Raw genomic sequence first — 18953 nt, forward strand, 5'->3', positions numbered from 1 at the left:
AATTTAATTTCTAATTTGACCTTCTCGGCGGCACACTGTACGACTAGTTAGCACGTCTGCCTCACAGTTCTGGGGACAGGGGTTCAAATCCGGCCTCGCCTGTGTGGAGTTTGCATGTTCTACCCGTGCCTGCGTGGGTTTTCTCCGGGCACTCTGGTTTCCTCCAACAACCCAAAAACATGCGTGGTAGGTGCATAGAAGACTCTAAATTGCCCATAGGTGTGAATGTGTGCGCGAATGGTTGTTTGTTTATATGTGTCCTGCGATTGGCTGGCGACCAGTTCGGGGTGTACCCTGCCTCTCGCCCGTAGATAGGTGGGATAGGCTCCAGCAGCCCGCGACCCTTGTGAGGATAAAGCGGTACAAACGATGGATGGATGGATGGATGGATGACTATAACAACGTCAAATTAGTCTTCAATGGACAGAACACTGAAATTGAAAGAGTTTGCATCAAAGCTGAACTTCACAATGGTGGATGCTCTCAGACAAATTGGCGGTAGTCATGGTTTGATAAATTTGATAAATAATTTGCTGGCTTGACCAGGAAAGGGCAGGGAAATTATAGGAATCAAAGGTGGCGTGAGGAAGGTGAGGGTAACTATATATAAATATATAGACACATGCTGTATTGACATACAAGCACACACGCAATATGCTGATTGAAATTTGAAATTTCCCAAAAATGGCTGCCTCAAACCAAAATGGCCGACTTCAAATAGAATTTCGGGCATGGGTCCTTGAGACATTTTTGTGTATCCTGCTATGATAGACATGTCCACCCAATTCTGTGTCAATCCGTGAAACTGGTTACATTTTTTTTTGCAATCTTTCCACGGGACACCACTGAGGAAATCTGCCCAAAATGCCCGACTTTCTGTTCAAATTACAGCATGGCTCCTTGAAATCTCTATCTTTGTTTACTTATTTAGCAACATTTATGAAGGCAAAGTGTTCATCCAAGTCATGAGTGCGTATCTAATAAAGTGTGTCATGTCTCGATATAATCGTATTTCATGCGACTGACATCAGGGTCCACATGACTCACACAAGACTTCCTCTCATGCCTCCTTATCCTGTCAAAAGCTGCCGCTTTCTCTGTCAGCCCTTTTCACGCTGTGAACTGATTGTGGCAGCTGATAGGCTATCAATAATTGTCTTTGGGTTGCAGATGTAACCGATGCGATTTGTCCGGCGGTCAACTGTAGACAGACAAAAACAACAACAGGGGGTAGTCGTGGAACATTAGCATTTCGGCTAGCAAGCTAACAATAGCGTCGTATTGTTTTACAGATAATACAAGTACGTAGCTTACCTTGGAGCAGACAAAAGGTGTGTCGGTTGAATTTGGAGTGATTGAAACGACTACACGAACGATCGCATGGCTTTGCATTTCTTTCTTTCAAATTTTTAAAATTATTTCAATAATAAAATTATTTAAATTATATATTTTTTATATATTATAACTAAATACAAAAAAAGTAACCATGCGGGACGTCACATCTGAGCTGTGCTGTGATTGGCTCATCTACGTTTGTGGTTGTGACTTGGTGTAAAAGGTGCAGGTTCTTTTGCTAACCAGAATTTCTGCGACACATTTTTTTTCGTCAAATGTAAAACCTATTTCTCCTATTGTGTCTGCCTTTATTTGAATTCAAAACACAAAGACATTTTATTTTTGTTGTTTTTTTTTTTTTTGTTGTTTTCAAAAATCTCTCATACTGTACATGATTTTTATTGGCCAGCGATGATATCCTTACATTTCCAAATTTGATTTTAAACCAAAACCACATTTATTTTGAGTGTTTTTTTTTTTTTTTTTTTTTTTTTGAAGAGCAACAATAACCTATCAAAATATTTGGATACATTTTTAATTGTCTTGTTTTTGCATGAAACCATTAGAGAGAATGAAACTGTCTATGTGGTCGCAGGCCACCTTATCTCCACATCCACAGGGAGGAATGCCTGAAATTGGTCCATTTGTCAGATGACTCCGACCGTGTAAGTTTTGGGTGAATAGTACACATCAACTTTATTTTGTATGTCACAGGCACTAACATGAACCCATAGTTGCTAAACCACAACTCTTCGTCCTTAACCCTTAATCACTATCTCCAACTCATAGTCCTTAACCCAAAGTCCCGAAACCTTGGTCTTTAGCCATTTGTCCCTAACCCTTAACCATAGTTGTTAATCCTAACCCATAGTCTCTAACCATAACTCATCCCATAGCGTATAACCCTAAATGTTAGTCCCAACCCTAACCTGTAGTCCCAAAATCATACTCCCTAATTTTATGTCTCTAACCCATAGTCACCAAGCCTATCCCTAACTCATTGTCAATAACCCTAAACCATAGTCCTGAGCCCATAGTCTCTAATCATGTCATGTAATTTTGAGGGAATCCCAACGATGTCGACAAGATGACGTATTTTGACATGATATAATCCAATGCCCCTTTTCTACCCCCTTGTGTGCACCACCAGCAGCCCAAATCATGGCATCAGAGGACGCTTCATCGTGTTGAGAGCTGTGTAGTCCAACTAGGGCTGGGATATCCCAGCGTCAAGGTGTCGCTGAATGATAGCGCTGGTGTGCTGTCACGCGGGGCCTTATCTACGGCGAACTTGTGGGGTTGCTTGGCAACTGGACGGCCTGCGGGGTACGGCACTTTCTCCAGTTTGACGTATTTTTGGTTTTGGGTGTTCCCGCTCTTCGCCGTGGGGGTCTCGTCAAGGTCGCCTGGTCGCATCTCATTCTCGTAGAGGACACGCCGACAGCTGCCGGAAGCCAGGCGGGAGTACCTGCATGCAGGTAGGGGTGTGGTCTACTTTGGACCAGAGTCCCACCTACTTTATATTTATACTTTATGTTACATAGTTTATCATAGAAACTTGATATAACCCTGATGCATAGTCCAGAAACATAACTAGCGGTTACAAATCATAGTGTCCAAGTAATAATTCCTAACCCAGCCCATAGTTCCAATCTATATCTATGCGTAATCATTGATTTGACCCCCGTAGTCCTTAGCCCATAGTCTCTACACCTATCCGAAACGCAGTCCCTAACACAGTTTTATAACCGATTGTCCTGAACCTGTAGTCCCTATCTCCCTCTAAATTGAACCCTTAGTCAAAAACCTTAACCCCACAGGCATTAACCCAAAGTCACTAACCCTTAGTCCTGAACCCATAGTTGTTAATAATAGTCTCCAAGACTATCCCTAACTCATAGTCCTCACCCTAACCCATAGTACCTCAACCTGACTCATAGTCCCTAACCCTAACTCTTGGGCCTGATTCTATAGTCTTTAACCGCAACTCATAGTCCCTAATTCTTAGTTCCCGACCTTCGTATCCAAGGCTATAGCTAAATCATAGTCAGGAACCCTTCCTTAACCATAGTCTTGTAATCTTAAACCTAAACTGTTATGTACAGTGTTTCATTGGTCTTTAGTAGTGGGCCTTTTATTTATAGGAATTTATTTGTATTTGTTGTTGTTTTTTCTGCACCAAAGTCCTTCAGGAGGTCAGAGAAGACAAGAGGGTGTGACTCAAAGATAGAACAGTCATAGTTTTTTTCTAACGGCTGATTATCAGTCTGGAGCCATGAGTCTGTAACATCAATACGTGGTGACTTCATGTTGTCGTCACGTCTCTCCCTGTGTGTTACTGTTTATGTTTGACTCGATGGTAGGAATCACAAATGAGAATAAAGTTGAATTTTTCCCACATTTCTCCTAGGTAATGTACAAAGTTAGCTGAGAGTGTCAACCTAGAAAGCAACTATGGACAACAAATTGACTTTTGATGAGGTTGGTCTTTCTTTTGTCATCGGTGGCCATCGTTTGAGATGAAAATGGCTTTGATCTGACACATTTCCAATGATTCCCCCTCCCTCTTGCATGAAATCATTTCTCTTCTCCTGCAGCCCAGGGACATGTCATATGAAGACCGTGATTCCTCATTCCCCTCCTTCCCTTTGATAATGTGAGTCCTAGAGTCATAAGCAACGCTATTCACACATTCATAAATTACATACATGACATAATCTTTTCACACTGGTCTGTCAAAAGATTGAAGTTACAGGAATGATAGAAACAATAGTCAGAACTCTGCAGCATTTTAGGTGACAACTGTACATGAGTAATAAATACTTCTGGTATATGTGTGGATGTGATTGCCAAACTTAAATATATAATAAATATAAATAAAGATATCTATTTATATAAATATAAATAAATATAAGACGTGCATAATAAACAGATTATATACGCTGAGGTGAATGTGAACAGCAACAACAATAGTCAGCAGCTTATGTATCTATAATGCTATACGTGTCAATAACATATATAAAGAGTGTATTACAAATGGATTCCATATCGGCAGCAGTGAATGAACAGCAGCAAGAACTCAGCAGCATTGTATTTGGCAACTGGATATGAGTAATAAATACTATATATGCAGGTGTGGATAGCAAGTATTACATGCACATAGGAGGGCAGAACCCTCCTATGTCCAAAAGTGGTACATTTATTTGATTAAATAAATGAATGAATACATTTATTAGTCTGTACTGTTGGTCAGTCCACACATGGGTCTGTTATTTTGACAAAATTATTGACCAATTTCAAGTGTAGAAAATGGATTGCCCTTTTTATCGATGCAATGCTAATTGGATCAACAATCATGGTGTTTTTAATTTTTTTTTAAAAAAAATGTTTGTGTCCTGAAAAGTGGTGGTTTTGGAGGTGATGGAGACAATTCCACCCAATGCCAGCGATATACGGAAGTGTATGTGAACAGTAGCAAGAATAGTCGGCAGCGTTTTCCGTCTGATGTCTGTCGTCTGAATTCAAATGCATTTTCTCCCAAACCCAAGCAGTGTCAACTAGTAGGAGTTTTGCTGCCATCTTGTGGCAAAAACATTGAAGTACAGCCTAGTTGCTGACGTTTCATCTTGAACCTAGATTGGTAGATACTGCTCTCGTGTGTCTATTGACAGAATTGCAGCTTCTTAAAGTAATATGTCTTATTTTTCCTTTGTATGGGCCACCATGTCCTCAAACTGAACTAGATTGTCAAAGTGGACTATGATGTCCTCAAAGTGAACCAGAATGTGTTTAAAGTTTACTCAAAAGTTACTAAAGTGGACTAGAATGTCCTCAAAGTGGACCCAAATGTCCTTATAGTAGACTAGAATGGTATCAAAGTGGACCATAATATCCTCAAACTGAACTAAAATGTCCTCACTATGATCCAGAATGCTCCCAAAGTGGACCAAAATGTTTCTAAAATGGTCTCAAAATGGATCAGAATGTCCTTACAGTAGACCAAAATGTCAAAGTGAAACAAAATGTCCCCAAAGTGGACCAGATTGTCCTTAAAGATGGCCAGGTTGTCAATGTGGTTCATGATGTCGTGAAGTAGAAAGTCTTTAAAGTAGACTACATTATCTCTAATCTTCTAAAGTCGACTAGAATGACAAAGTCTCAAAGTGGATCAGAGGAAGCTTCATCTGCCATGTTTCAAAGTGGATCAGATTGTCAAAGTGTATTAGGAGGTCCTCAAAGTGAAACGAACTCTGTTCAGTTTAAAGTTGACCAAAATGTCCACAAAGTCGAATCCAATGTCCCCCATAGCGGAATAGAAAATCTTTCAAATACACAAGAATGCCCCCAAAATGCCCTTAAACTGTGGTAGAATGGTCTCAAAGTGGATATGGCTGTTCCTAAAGTGGACCAGAATGTCCTCAAAGTGGAGAAGATTGTCAGAGTTCATTAGAATGTCCTTAAAGTGGACCAGCCATTCTTTAAAGTGGACCAAACTGTCCTCAAAGTGGACCAGACTTATCTAACCACCTATGAGGTCTGTGGTAATTCTCGTGTAGCGTCATTGAGTGCAGGACTCCATTTCTCCATTCCAGGAGGTGTCCGGCAGACCGTGGTGATCTGTGCGATGTGGAGATCGGGCGGAACAATGAGGTTGCGCCTATGGAAACGTACATCTTTCCCAATAATTCAGAAGGTAGGCTCCTCTCATCCCCATGTAGTGGCATTTTGTTTCATACTCCACGTGGTTCTTTCAGCCTACCTCAACCTGAACACCAACGCCACCACCAGAGGCGACGCTCAGGTCAGTTTGCAATCCTAAAATCATTTTTCTAACCAACTTTGTTAACTAACTGACCATACGATTTGGACTGCAGGCGTACGTAGAACTGAACGTGCTCCAGGGAAACACCTGGCAGGAGACGGGCCGCTGGGTGGGCTTTGAGGAGAACTTCAACGCCGCCACGGGGGAGTGGGGTCCTTCCCACACGTCCTACCTGACCTTCAAGAGTCTCATCCAGCTACGCAAGACCATGAGCACAGGTGAGTTTGGACTTCATGTCAGGATTAAATCAACATTTCTGAGGGGCCAAAGTAGCTCAATCTCATCTTTTTCAAGTCTTTAAAATAGACCCAAATGTCCTTCAAGTAGACAACAACGTAAATTACGTGGACCAAAATGTCCTCAAGTTGGACCAAGACGGCCTCAAATTGACAAAAATGTCCTCAAAGTGAACAATAATTCCATAGTGCAACAGAATTTTATCAAAGTACACCAAAATGCTTCCTAAGAAGAGCAGAATGTGGACCACAATGGTTCCAAAGTGGACTGGAGTGTCCTCAAGTTGGACCAGAATGTCCTGACAATGAGCTAAAATGTTCTCAAAGTGGAACAACATTCTCTCAGTGTGGACCAGAATGTCCTTGAAGTGCACCACAATGTCCCCGAAGTAGACCAGTCTATCCTTAAACTGGATCAGAATGTCCTCAAAGTGAACAAAAAGTTCTCAAAGTGGACAAGAATTGACTCAAAGCCACTCAGAATGTCCTTGAAGTGGACCACAATGTCCTCAAAGTGGATTACAATCTTCTCAAAGTGGACTGGATGTTTATAAAGTGGACCAAAATACCTCAAAAGTGACCTAGAATGTCCTCAAAGTGGACTAGGATGTACCCAAAGTGTATCTGAATATTCACACAGTGAACTGTTATGTTCTTAAGATAGACCAAAATGTCCTCAAAGTGAACTAAAATGTCCACAAACCGGACTGTAATTTTCCTAAAGTGGACCACAGTGTCCTCAAAGTGAACGTAAATGTTCTCCAAGTGGTCTTGAATGTTCAGAAAGTTGCTCAGAAATGTGCCCAAAGTTGACCAAAATCATCTTTAAGTGGACCAAGATGCTGCCAAAGTAGACCAGAATGTCCCTAAAGTAGACCAGAATAATCTCGCTACCTATGAGGTCTCTGAGGTTTTTTTTCTTTTTTTCTGCCGTTGACATTATTTACACAGGTGCCGTCATCTTTGACCTGAACGCCAGCAGTTTGTCATCTGTGGCTGAGAATGTGGTGGACGCGCTCGTCAACAAGAACGAGATCCGAGCTAGCGATCGGGATGCTCTGCTGAGAGCGCTCCTCATGCGGCGCAGGTAAGCCCCTTGCTCCCCGGGGGTCTTTTCATGAATGCGTCTCCACAGTGTTTAGCACAGTAATTGTCAACCATTGAGGGACCAATTCTTTTGCAAAGTGCAATCCCGACTTCATTAAGTACGGCTTTGCAAATGGCGAAACCAAGGCAGTGTGTGGAGACTGTGCCAAAGCTATCCAACGAAGCGTGGAAGCCTGTTGGACTGTAGTGGATTTGTTTTTTGTTATGGAATATGAATTAACAAAGTTACATCATTTAAACCAAAGGTGTCAAACTCAAGACTCTGGGGGGGCCAAATCTGGGCCACCACATCATTTTATGAGGCCCACTAAAGCATACAGTGTGCATCTATTTCATGTTTTGTGCTAAAGTCTGTCCCAAAATTGCAAATTGTCTTGACTTCTAATAACATTGAGATATTGCCAACATTTTTAATTACCAAAGCCCCTTTTTAAAATGAATTAAGCGATAGTTTCTATTTTCCTTGACGTAGGATTTCAAAACTAGTTATCCATCAATTTGTTGTCTATGTAGAATAATATGATGAGGTAATAAACATTTATTTGGTTTTACAGTCATAACAGCCCTCTAAGGGAAACCATAACTACTGTACAATGCTGTCCACACCAAAAACGAGCTTGAAATCCCTACAGTGTAAACATTTGAATGGGTCGCAGGCTCTTTGTACAGGAAAGGTTTGTGTCCGAGGTAAAAAAAAAAAATGTTAAAAACCCCGGTAGAACGCCTTCTTTGTGTTTTTTCCCCCAGCCAGTCCGACAGACCTGTGGTCACCCCCTCGGGAGACATCGAGATGCAGACCTTTTCTGTTTCTAAAAAGGTATTTATCTCATTTTGGTGGTCCTCCACCCGAAATACTCCAAATGCATCACAGCTTCCCCTTTTTTTGCAGAGAGACAGCTCTGACAACATGGAGGCCTCCGTCGTCCTCTCAGGTATTTCCATACCACATTCAAATATTTGGAAGTTAGAGCTTGAATCAAAAGACTGTCCCTCAAAGGTGCCCTGGACCTTCTGGAGAAGCCAGTGGTGGCTTTCGTCAGGCTTAGAGACTCTTTGGTGATGGACTCTGCGCTGGAATGTCTCGTCCCTGTGCGCTTTGTGTTCGTCCTGGTGGGCCCTAGTCAGGCTGGCATGGACTACAGCGAGAGCGGTCGTGCAATGGGGGCTCTGATGGCTGACTGGGTGAGAAAATGGGTTGACCATCTGCCTTGGCTGGTTTGGTTGAGATGAAGAGACAGAGGGTAGATAGAAAGAGAAAATGGCTTAGAAGGGTTGAGAGACCAGGGTAGGGATGAGTGAATCGGCACAACAACAGACAAGGAGCTAATGTCTTCCGCTCTGCTGCACCAGGTGTTCTGTCTGGAGGCTTTCTTAGCACAGACCGACCAGGACCTGACCAATGCCATCGCAGACTTCATGGACTGTAGTATTGTCATCCCCCCAACGGAGATCCAAGACCTGGGGATGCTGGAGCCTGTCATCAAGTTCCAGAAGAGGATGCTGCAGGACAGACTGCGCCCCACCGACAACCGCCTGGCCTTCGGTGACAGAATTAAAGGTAAGCCGAGTAAAACAAGACTTGACCAAAGAACTTCAGGGTCAATTTTATGTGTCCAGTTAAGATACCTCTGGAGCCACCCAGAGAAGACCCCCTGGCCCGCACCGGGTATCCCTTTGGGGGGATGGTGAAAGACATCAAGCGTCGCTACCGCCACTACATCAGCGACTACACCGACGCCCTCAACCCACAGGTCATGGCCGCTGTCATCTTCATCTACTTCGCCGCCCTGTCGCCGGCCATCACCTTCGGAGGACTTTTAGGTAGGACTGAAAGCATCCCGTAGTTTCACGTAGAGCAATATTTTGACGGCCTGGCAGACTTGGTGTGTCAGAGAATTTCCAGAACTGGTGTCACAAAAGATATTTTCAAATCCAAACTACGAACTTTCAGTTTCTCCCCTTCGAAGTAATCCCCCTGGAGTCTAATGCAATTTTGCAGCATTCTTTGGCATGCCTTAAGGCAATCCTGGAAGGATCCTCTACAGCTCCGTCATCACTGCCATCTTGATGTCGTCCATGTCTTCAAAACTTGTCCCCTTGATGTCCCCCTTTAGAGTGGGAAAGAGGGGGGGAGGGGGGGGGATCACACAGGTGAGATGGGAGGGTTCTTCTCGGCCAGGTATAGTTGGACGCTCAGGGCATTGTGCGCAGATGTGTTGTCATGGTGAAACAGTCACAGGTTGTCTTGCCACCTTTCTCGCCTCTTCTCGCACATGGAATGAAGCAAACGCTGCAGGATGTCTTTGTAGGTGTTCTTGGTGATCTGGAATACTCATAGTTTGTAATTTGGGTTTGTAGTTTATCTTTTGTGATACCCGTCCTGGAACTTTTCTGATGCACTTCATAGAAACAATTACAAACAAATTATGGAAAACTCAGTGGTACCTTAAACTATGAGTTTATGTTGTATATCAAATCAAGTTTCCCCCTTGAAATTCATTTAAATTCCAATAATACGTTCCAACCATGGTTTCTGCCATTTTGGAAATCGAAGCAAGGAATTCTGTGCTTTTTTGGCAATCTCTGGATATTCTGCCTTGATTTTAATCCATGCTTTTCTTTTAATGTGGGTGCTTGGTCTCCATGTGCCGAGGCAGTCGAGAAGGCTTCATTGCCTCTTTTGCGAGCCTGGTGCCGGCGAGCTATTACGCAGCGTGTACTTGGTGCTTGAGGATCATCCTACCCATATTTTAAATAGGGCTGCTAATACCTTGTCTCTTTGGTCTCTTTCTTTTTCTTGGAAGTTGTCAGCCCTTCTTCTGTGTCCTCTTTGGCCTTTTCCCCTTTCCAAAGAAGCTCTCCAAAGACTGTTTCTCTACCCCTTTTTGTTAGCTTGTGGGCTTACTTTTTTACTAAGTTACCGAGACGAGCAGTTTCACATGTGTAGAGAGGCACAGGCGGATGCACATGATTTTCAAAATAAATCTTTCAGACTCTGATGATCAATTCAATATTTTTTGTTCAGTCTCCACTGTCAATCAAATACAACTTCTACCACCTGAAAAAATGGATACTACTTCGTCCAGCAAAAATATATCCACTGAAAACCTCCGGGGGCTGGAATACTGTATATCCCACTGGGTTCTCACGGAGCTTTTTCACGCCCCAACAACAAGGCACTCTAAAGCAGCCACGCCAGCGTGAAGCCCCCTTCCACACACTGGTTGTCATGTTGGACATTAAAAAAAAAATCCTTGTTCTTCTGCCTTCTCTCCGTGACATGCGCACACTCATGGCCAACAAGGAGACGCTCTAAAGTGGCCACACCAGCCGGAAGCCCTGGTCCAAATGCTGACTTGTCAAGACTGCCTTTTTTTTTTTTAAATTAACCCCTTGCCCACTACTCCACCTTTTTCTGCGTGCAGCCAGGCTAGCGGACTATCCGTAGGGAAGTGTCTGCATAGCTAGTCAGCGAACGGCACTTCCCAGTTGCACAAGATAACCTCTGATTCGAATGAAGGCGCTCAAGTTCTTATATAGTGGGGAAAGACTGACTCTTGCCAGTGTATCACTAGTACCCTTTTTAGCCACACCCAAAGAATTTAAGAAAACTGAAATAGTGAATAACTATTCAATGCTATATTGCCAGCATTGAGTACTACATACGGCAGTTCTCAGTTTGTGCACATTTTTCATCAAGTATCTTCAAACATTTAGAATGTATTTAGAAACAAATCTCTACATTCATTTTACATGTTCCTTAATTATTCTTTGTCCTAGCTGATAAAACAGAGAGGATGATGGGTGTGTCAGAGCTGATGATCTCCACCAGCGTCCAAGGTGTCATCTTCTGCATCATCGCCGCACAGCCTGTCCTGGTTCTCGGTTTCTCTGGACCGCTGCTGCTCTTCGAGGAGGCCTTTTACACTGTACGAGTCCACCGTAAGTATCACCGTTGCCTTCTTGTACCTCATTGTCACGCATATGTGCCTTGTCATTCCCTTGCTATAGTTCTGCAAATCCCAGGGCATTGAGTACTTAGTGGGCCGTATCTGGGTGGGCATTTGGCTCATTGTGATTGTGGTGATCATCGTGGCGGTGGAGGGCAGCTTCCTGGTGCGCTTCATCTCCCGCTTCACCCAGGAAATCTTCTCCATCCTCATCTCCCTCATCTTCATCTACGAGACCTTCTTTAAACTCTTTAAGGTTTCCCACACCGGACTCATCTTCTCATCATCTCTACATCCATTTGTCCGACCATGCTTTTCTTATCACTTGGTGTGGTGTAGCCCTAATCCCAAAATCCTTAACCTTTCCCCTAACCTACCCCTAACCTTTACCCTCACCCTTATCTCACTTCGAATTTCTCAACATTAACCCTGATTAACTGCTAACCCTCATCCCTTAACCCCTACCCCAAACCTTATGCTGAACTCTAACCCTTACCACTAACCCTCCTCCGTAAATCACATCCTACCCCTGACGCCAAAACTCAACCAATTTTCTTAGCCCTTACACTAACCATTATGCCTAACCCTAACCTTTGTCCATAACCCTTACTCATACAACTTACCCAAAAGACTTCCCTTAACCCCTAACCCTTATGCCAAACCCTTAATGTACCTCTAACCCTTCACCATCTTACTCTTAACCCTTACACCTAACCTTTACCCCAAACCCCCTTGTCTATAACACTAATGCCCTTATGCTGAGCCCTTACCGCTAACCCTTACGCCTAACTCTAATTGTTATGCATAATTATTACTCCCACCCTTACCCTAACCCCTACCTATAGTAAGCATCCCTTAACCAAACCCTTACCCTTATTTCTAATCATTGTCCATAACCCTCACTTGAACCCCTTACCATAATCCCTAAACCATTTGCTGAAACCCTCATGTAGAAGCCCTAACCCGTATCCTTAAGCCTTATGACAGAACTCTGAGCCTGACCATAACCCTAACTCTTACCCCTTAGCCTTAGCCTTACGGTACCTCCTCCTGCACAGATCTTCAAGGCCCACCCGTTGCTTCTGAACTACAAACACCTGAACGACTCCCTAGAGAGCCCGTTCGACAAAGTCTACAATAAGACTCCCAACGGCACAGTGGTCATCCACAACGTGCCGATTGTGAATCCCTACCCCAACACAGCGCTGCTGTCTATGTGCCTGATGTTGGGCTGTTTCTTCATAGCCTACTTCCTGCGCCTGTTCAAGAATAGCACGTACCTGCCCGGCTGGGTAAGTCGCCGCCGCTGAGTTCAAATCAGGTCTTCTGGTCTTTTCCTGACCAGTGTTCTCGTCACAGCTGCGACGCTTGATTGGAGATTTCGGGGTCCCCATCGCTATTTTCATCATGATCGCTGTGGATATCAGTATTAAGGACACCTACACTCAGGCAAGTGATTTAAGCGTGTAGTCTGTGCAGAGGTGGGGGACTCGAGTAACATGGCTAAAACTAGTGAAAGACTTGACTTAGTATTCATGACGCTTGACTGAATATAAGATAGTGTGCCATTGCTTTTGTTTTTTTTATATATTTTTTGAATAGTGCGCGCAACACTGACAACCCACCAGTATGCTATGATGCAGATTTGATTAACTACCTCTTGAAGCAAGTATCATGGAGAGAGCTCCAAAGATTACATTTGGATTCGATGATTATGTTTTTGCTAAAAATGGGGAAAAGAGACAAGCAACACGTAAGATTTGCAACTCAAAAATAAGAAACACAAACAACCACAACATGTAACTTCAACCCACAGAAGAACCCATAAAGATGGAAGCTATGTAAACTTCACAACTTAGCTCACCAATTGCTCGTCAAACATTAACCAAGCTTCATGTCAATTTTGCGTTGAATTGAGAAGACCATAAAGTAATACACAATACGGAGACTGAATTTTGTCCATCCATCCATTTTCTGAGCCGCTTCTCCTCACTAAGGTCGCAGGCGTGCTGGATCCTATCCCAGCTATCATCGGGCAGGAGGCGGGGTACACCCTCAACTGGTTGCCAGCCAATCGCAGGGCACATATAATCAAACAACCATTTGCACTCACACCTACGGGCAATTCAGAGTTGACAATTAACCTACCATGCATGTTTTTTGGGATATGGGAGGAAACCGGAGTGCCCGGAGAAAACCCACGCAGGCACGGGGAGAACATGCAAACACCACACAGGCGGGGCCGGGGATTGAACCCCGTACCTCAGAACTGTGAGGCAGATGGCCACCGTGCCGCCAGACTGGTTTTGTAACCAGTAAAAAAAAACAACTATGTGACAGTAGAAGTGCAAATACTGAACTGCAAAATGGCTAATGTGCCAATACAGTATATGTTGTAACTGAGCGAAATTGTATGACTTGGTTTTTGACTTACTTAAGCCAAGTAATGACTTGACTCGATTTGCTTGAAGTTTTGTGGCGACTCGACTTCACTTGTACTGTAATTTTGGACTCCCTTAAAGCTTGAAGGTTAAGACTTGAGACTTATGTATGACTTGGATACAGTATCTGTGACTTACTCCAACCTTTGGTGTTGGGCATGTACGACTGTGAGCGTTACGTGGCTCTCTTGCAGAAACTGGTCGTGCCAAAAGGGATCCAGGTGACCAACTCTGACGCCCGTGGCTGGTTCATAAACCCTACGGGAGCAAAAAAAAACTTCCCCATCTGGATGATGGCCGCTTGCTGTGTACCAGCAGTCCTCGTCTTCATCCTCATCTTCCTCGAGTCCCAAATTACCACGTGCGTAATGATCAAATCACGTTTCCTGGCAATTGCAACATTGTTTGTTGTCATTGAAATGCCGCTGTTTCTTTCTCCTGCAGGCTGATTGTTAGCAAACCTGAGAGGAAGATGGTCAAAGGCTCAGGTTTCCATTTTGACCTGCTCCTCCTTGTCACCATGGGTGGCATCTCATCCATATTTGGGGTTCCCTGGCTCAGTGCTGCTACGGTGCGCTCTGTCACACATGCCAACGCTCTCACCGTCATGTCCAAGGGCCCCAAACCAGAGATTGAAAAGGTGTTGGAGCAACGGATCAGCGGCATTCTTGTCGCCATCTTGGTTGGTAAGTAAATGCAGTGTGCTTAGGCTGAACCAGGACTTCCTTTTGTCTCATGTCATGGAAAAAAATGACTCTTTTTATTACAGAGAATACCTGAAACACATTTGTATTACTGTATATTTGCAAAGAGGTCAGACAACGCACACAGTGACAGGCAGTATGCTGGGATCTGGCCACAATCTCAATTCTCAAACACAGAATTTTATACTTCCTTACACTTAAATGTACCAGAACAATAAACATAATACAGGGAGACACAGTCCAGTGGTCAGACGGAAAAGCATTGAGGGACAAACATAGCATCACCGATGTGTTAGCATCAAGGGACAATAAGGAGTCTCAAAGAGCGGAGTATTCCGTCTTCCTACAAAATGCATTTTTCACACCTTACCAGGGTTCTATACAGACATCAGTCACCTCCTTGTCATCTAATGAAACCATGTGTTACTCTTCCAAGCTTCACTAAGGCAAGGGACACAACTGAAATTTAGTAGTACATGTGAGAGATAACATTTTCCATCACATTACAGGTACATACTGAATTCTCTGTTTCAGGCGTCTCTATTTACATGGAGCCCCTACTGAAGATGATCCCCATGACGGCCTTGTTTGGAATCTTCCTCTACATGGGTGTCACGTCCCTGAATGGAATTCAAATGTGGGATCGAATACTTCTGTTGATCACGCCCAAGAAATACCACCCGTCCGATGCTTACGCCACCAGGGTACGCACCTTCTTCCAAGTCACTCCTCTTCATTCGAATATTATAAAGCAGTACTTCTCAGACAGGCGTCCCCCGATTATTTGTGGTCCGCAAAATAATTAGCAATAGGTTATTATGTTGTGTCATTTTTTAAAAAGTTAGCTTTGGGACAATTAAACGCGATGACATTTTTGTGATGTTACCACCTAAAACTGACATCGGTCTATTGTCTGCATTGCGGAATATCCCTTAGACAGGCGTCTCGCTTGTGAAGCTACCTTGGAAGGCGGAAAATTCACAAGTCGGTGTTGTACCCCCATTGTCGCTTGCGACCCAGGAAAAAAAATGCTGAAAAATTACATCTTACATAAAGTGTGAAAAAGCCTTAATTCAATGATTGGACTGTATTTAGTACACAGTACATATTGAAGGAGCAGCGTCAAAGATGTATTTCTAGAACTTTTCTGATGTGTTTTTTACATAGGTGTCCACGATGCGCATGCACCTTTTCACGTTGATCCAGCTGGTGTGTTTGGCCCTGCTGTGGGGGGTGAAGATGAGCCCCTTCTCCCTGGCACTGCCCTTCATCCTGCTGCTCACCGTGCCGCTGCGCATGCTCATGACCGGCACACTCTTCTCAGTCATGGAGATGAAATGCGTGAGTACATTCGCCATTCCCTTGAACCGTTGTCTTTTATATAATTCCCCTTTTTTTTAGTTGGGGAAAGTACATTTTTGTGCTCAAGGAGCCACGTTTGATTTTTATGCAGACAGATGGGCTTGATCATTCATAGATGAGGTTTAAAAAAAAAAGGTAGTGTAGTTTGTTTTAAGAATAAAGTATTTCATACTCATTTTTTATTGTAGTAGTTTTCATTACTTTAATATAAACAACCAATGATTTTAAAAAGAGAAAAAGTTAAAAAAAAAAGTAAAATTTATTTTACTAATATTTTGGTATTGTAATTTACAATAAATCAATAACTGATTCAAGAGATGAATAAAAAAATCAAAATGTAAACTGGTTCATTATGTTATTTTATTATTTACAATAAATAAGGGAACCAAGTAGAGATAAATGATTTTTTTAAAATAAAGAAATTAAATTGTTTTATTTTGTATTGACAATAAATCTATTAATTATTCAATAAATAATACAAAATGCAAAATGTATTTTACTCATATTTTTTTATTATTATTTACAATGAAAAAAATAACCAATAGAAAGGTAAATGAATTAAAGAGATAATGAATGAATGCATTTTAATTAACTACTTTTTAGGTGAAAAAATGCTAAATTAATGCAACAAATATTACAGGACTTTCGATGATGTAAATCAGGGGTGGGAAAACTTTAGTGCTCAAGGGCCACAGCTGGGTTTTAAATAATTCGTAGATGAGGTAAAAAGAAAAGAAGGTAAATGTTCTGCACGTGAATTAGTTGATTTAAAAAAAAAATTCATTCTCATTTTAATATAGTATTTGTAATTAATTTAATTTAACTTAACTTACCAAGTATTTAATACTTCCATCCATCCATCCATTTTCTGAGCCGCTTCTCCTCACTAGGGTCGCGGGCGTGCTGGAGCCTATCCCAGCTGTCATCGGGCAGGAGGCGGGGTACACCCTGAACTGGTTGCCAGCCAATCGCAGGGCACATAGAAACAAACAACCATTCGCACTCACAGTCGTGCCTACGGGCAATTTAGAGTCTCCAATTAATGCATGTTTTTGGGATGTGGGAGGAAACCGGAGTGCCCGGAGAAAACCCACGCAGGCACGGGGAGAACACGCAAACTCCACACAGGCGGGGCCGGGGATTGAACCCGGGTCCTCAGAACTGTGAGGCTGACGCTCTAACCAGTCGTCCACCGTGCCGCCGTATTTAATACAATAAATAACAAATGTTAAATATCCATCCATTTTCTACCGCTTATCCGAGGTCAGGTCGCGGGGGCAGTAGCTTTAGCAGGGACGCCCAGACTTCCCTCTCCCCAGCCACTTCATCCAGGCTGAGGAGTGTGATCCCCCTGTAGTTGCAACACACCCTCCGGCCCCCCTTCTTAAAAAGGGGGACCGCCACCCCAGTCTGCCAATCCAGAGGCACTGTCCCCGATGTCTACGCGATGTTGCAGAGGCGTGTTAACCAGGACAGCCCCACAACATCCAGAGCCTTTAGGAATTCCGGGCGAATCTCATCCACAACCGGGGCCTTGCCACTGAGGAACTTTTAAACCACCTCGGTGACCTCAACCCCAGAGATAGGAGAGCCCGCCTCGGAGAACCCAGACTCTGCTTCGTCATGGGAAGGCGTGTCGGTGGAATTGAGGAGGTCTTTGAAGTATTCTCCCCACCGACTCACAACGTCCCGAGTCGAGGTCAGTAGCGCCCCATCCCCACTATACACAGTGTCGATGGTGCACTGCTTCCCCCTTCTGAGACGCCAGATGGTGGACCAGAATTTCCTCGAAGCCATCTGGAAGTCTTTCTCCATGGCCTCACCGAACTCCTCCCATGCCCTGGTTTTTGGTTCAGCAACCTCCAAAGCTGCATTAGGACTCCTTCTTCAGCTTGACGGCATCCCTCACCGTTAAATATTTATGTAAAATTGTTCATTTTAAAAGTGTTTCATTGTAATATTTACAATAAATAAATTAACCAATTATTTAATGAGATAAATGAATAGAAAATGAATAAATACATTTAAAGTAACACATTTCAAGGGGGGGGGGGGGGGGGGGGGGATAGCCAAATTAATGCTCTAAGTATTACAGGCCTTTTAATAATGTAAATGCTCCATAGTCTGGATCAGGGAACTGAGCAGGCTTTGCCCCCACCGCCACTCCAGAAGATGCATTTGCATGTTCATTTGTGTTGCAGTTGGATGCAGACAATGCTAAGGTGACCTTTGAAGAAGACGTCGGGGAGGATGTGTACAATGAGTCCCCATTTCCATAAGCGAAAACCAAATAAATTGAAATGTATGGCTAATGATTCATTTGGGGGGGGGGGGGGGGGGGGGGGGGGGGGGGGTTTGGGAATATCTTTTAAGAAAAAAAAAAGCTCCCTATTTAAAGCTTCATCCTGTCATGCAGCATTATGTTTGGTATTCTTTTGTTTTACTATTGCAGGTGATACCAGTGGCCTTTCTTCATTTAGAAGTAGATTTTTCTCGTGTGTAAATTAGAGGTGTTATCCTTTCAAATTTGATGTAAAGTCCATTTTATGCAGTTTTTAATGGGAGTAAGCAGGATATTTATCATTCACAAACAAATTCCCATACTTCGTTACATTTTCTGCCTTGTGTTAGTGGTTTGTCAAGTTGTCATTTTAAGGGATTTTCTGTCCAGTCCACAAATCTAGCATTTGTATGAAGACATAAGCTGTTATATCTGAATTGAATGAATGCTTTTTACGAGTGTTTGACAGAGAATTTGAATACATGTAAGTTTTGCTTCTTCATGTCTGTACATGCAAATGGTTTAACATAAATAAACCGATTAGTAAAAGTTTTATTTTTCCCATTTGTATTAATTTATTTAATATTAACCAAATAATAGCCCTAATAGCAGAATACAAATACATTTAACCATGAATGTAATTTTTTTTTTTTTTTTTTTAAACAATACACCACTAATTACAGAACTTTCAGCTTCAACAACACTTTGCTTTCAC

At 42.9% G+C, this 18953-nt stretch overlaps 1 protein-coding gene across 1 annotated transcript; it reads left to right on the plus strand.

Moving 5' to 3' along the window:
- Positions 1-2494: 2494 nt before the first annotated feature.
- On the plus strand, positions 2495-18277 carry slc4a1a (solute carrier family 4 member 1a (Diego blood group)). Its single transcript, XM_061700752.1, has 21 exons — positions 2495-2813; positions 3746-3816; positions 3933-3991; positions 5928-6028; positions 6090-6136; positions 6210-6375; positions 7345-7480; positions 8248-8317; positions 8390-8432; positions 8498-8682; positions 8851-9058; positions 9118-9321; positions 11281-11429; positions 11512-11706; positions 12509-12742; positions 12810-12899; positions 14086-14252; positions 14336-14577; positions 15130-15299; positions 15763-15936; positions 18159-18277. The coding sequence occupies exons 2-21, from the start codon at positions 3790-3792 to the stop codon at positions 18234-18236; spliced, it is 2745 nt and encodes a 914-aa protein (XP_061556736.1). The 5' UTR covers positions 2495-2813; positions 3746-3789; the 3' UTR covers positions 18237-18277.
- The last annotated feature ends 676 nt before the right edge of the window (positions 18278-18953 follow it).

The sequence above is a fragment of the Phycodurus eques genome, chromosome 16 (genome assembly GCF_024500275.1).
Source record: "Phycodurus eques isolate BA_2022a chromosome 16, UOR_Pequ_1.1, whole genome shotgun sequence".
Lineage (NCBI taxonomy): Eukaryota > Metazoa > Chordata > Actinopteri > Syngnathiformes > Syngnathidae > Phycodurus > Phycodurus eques.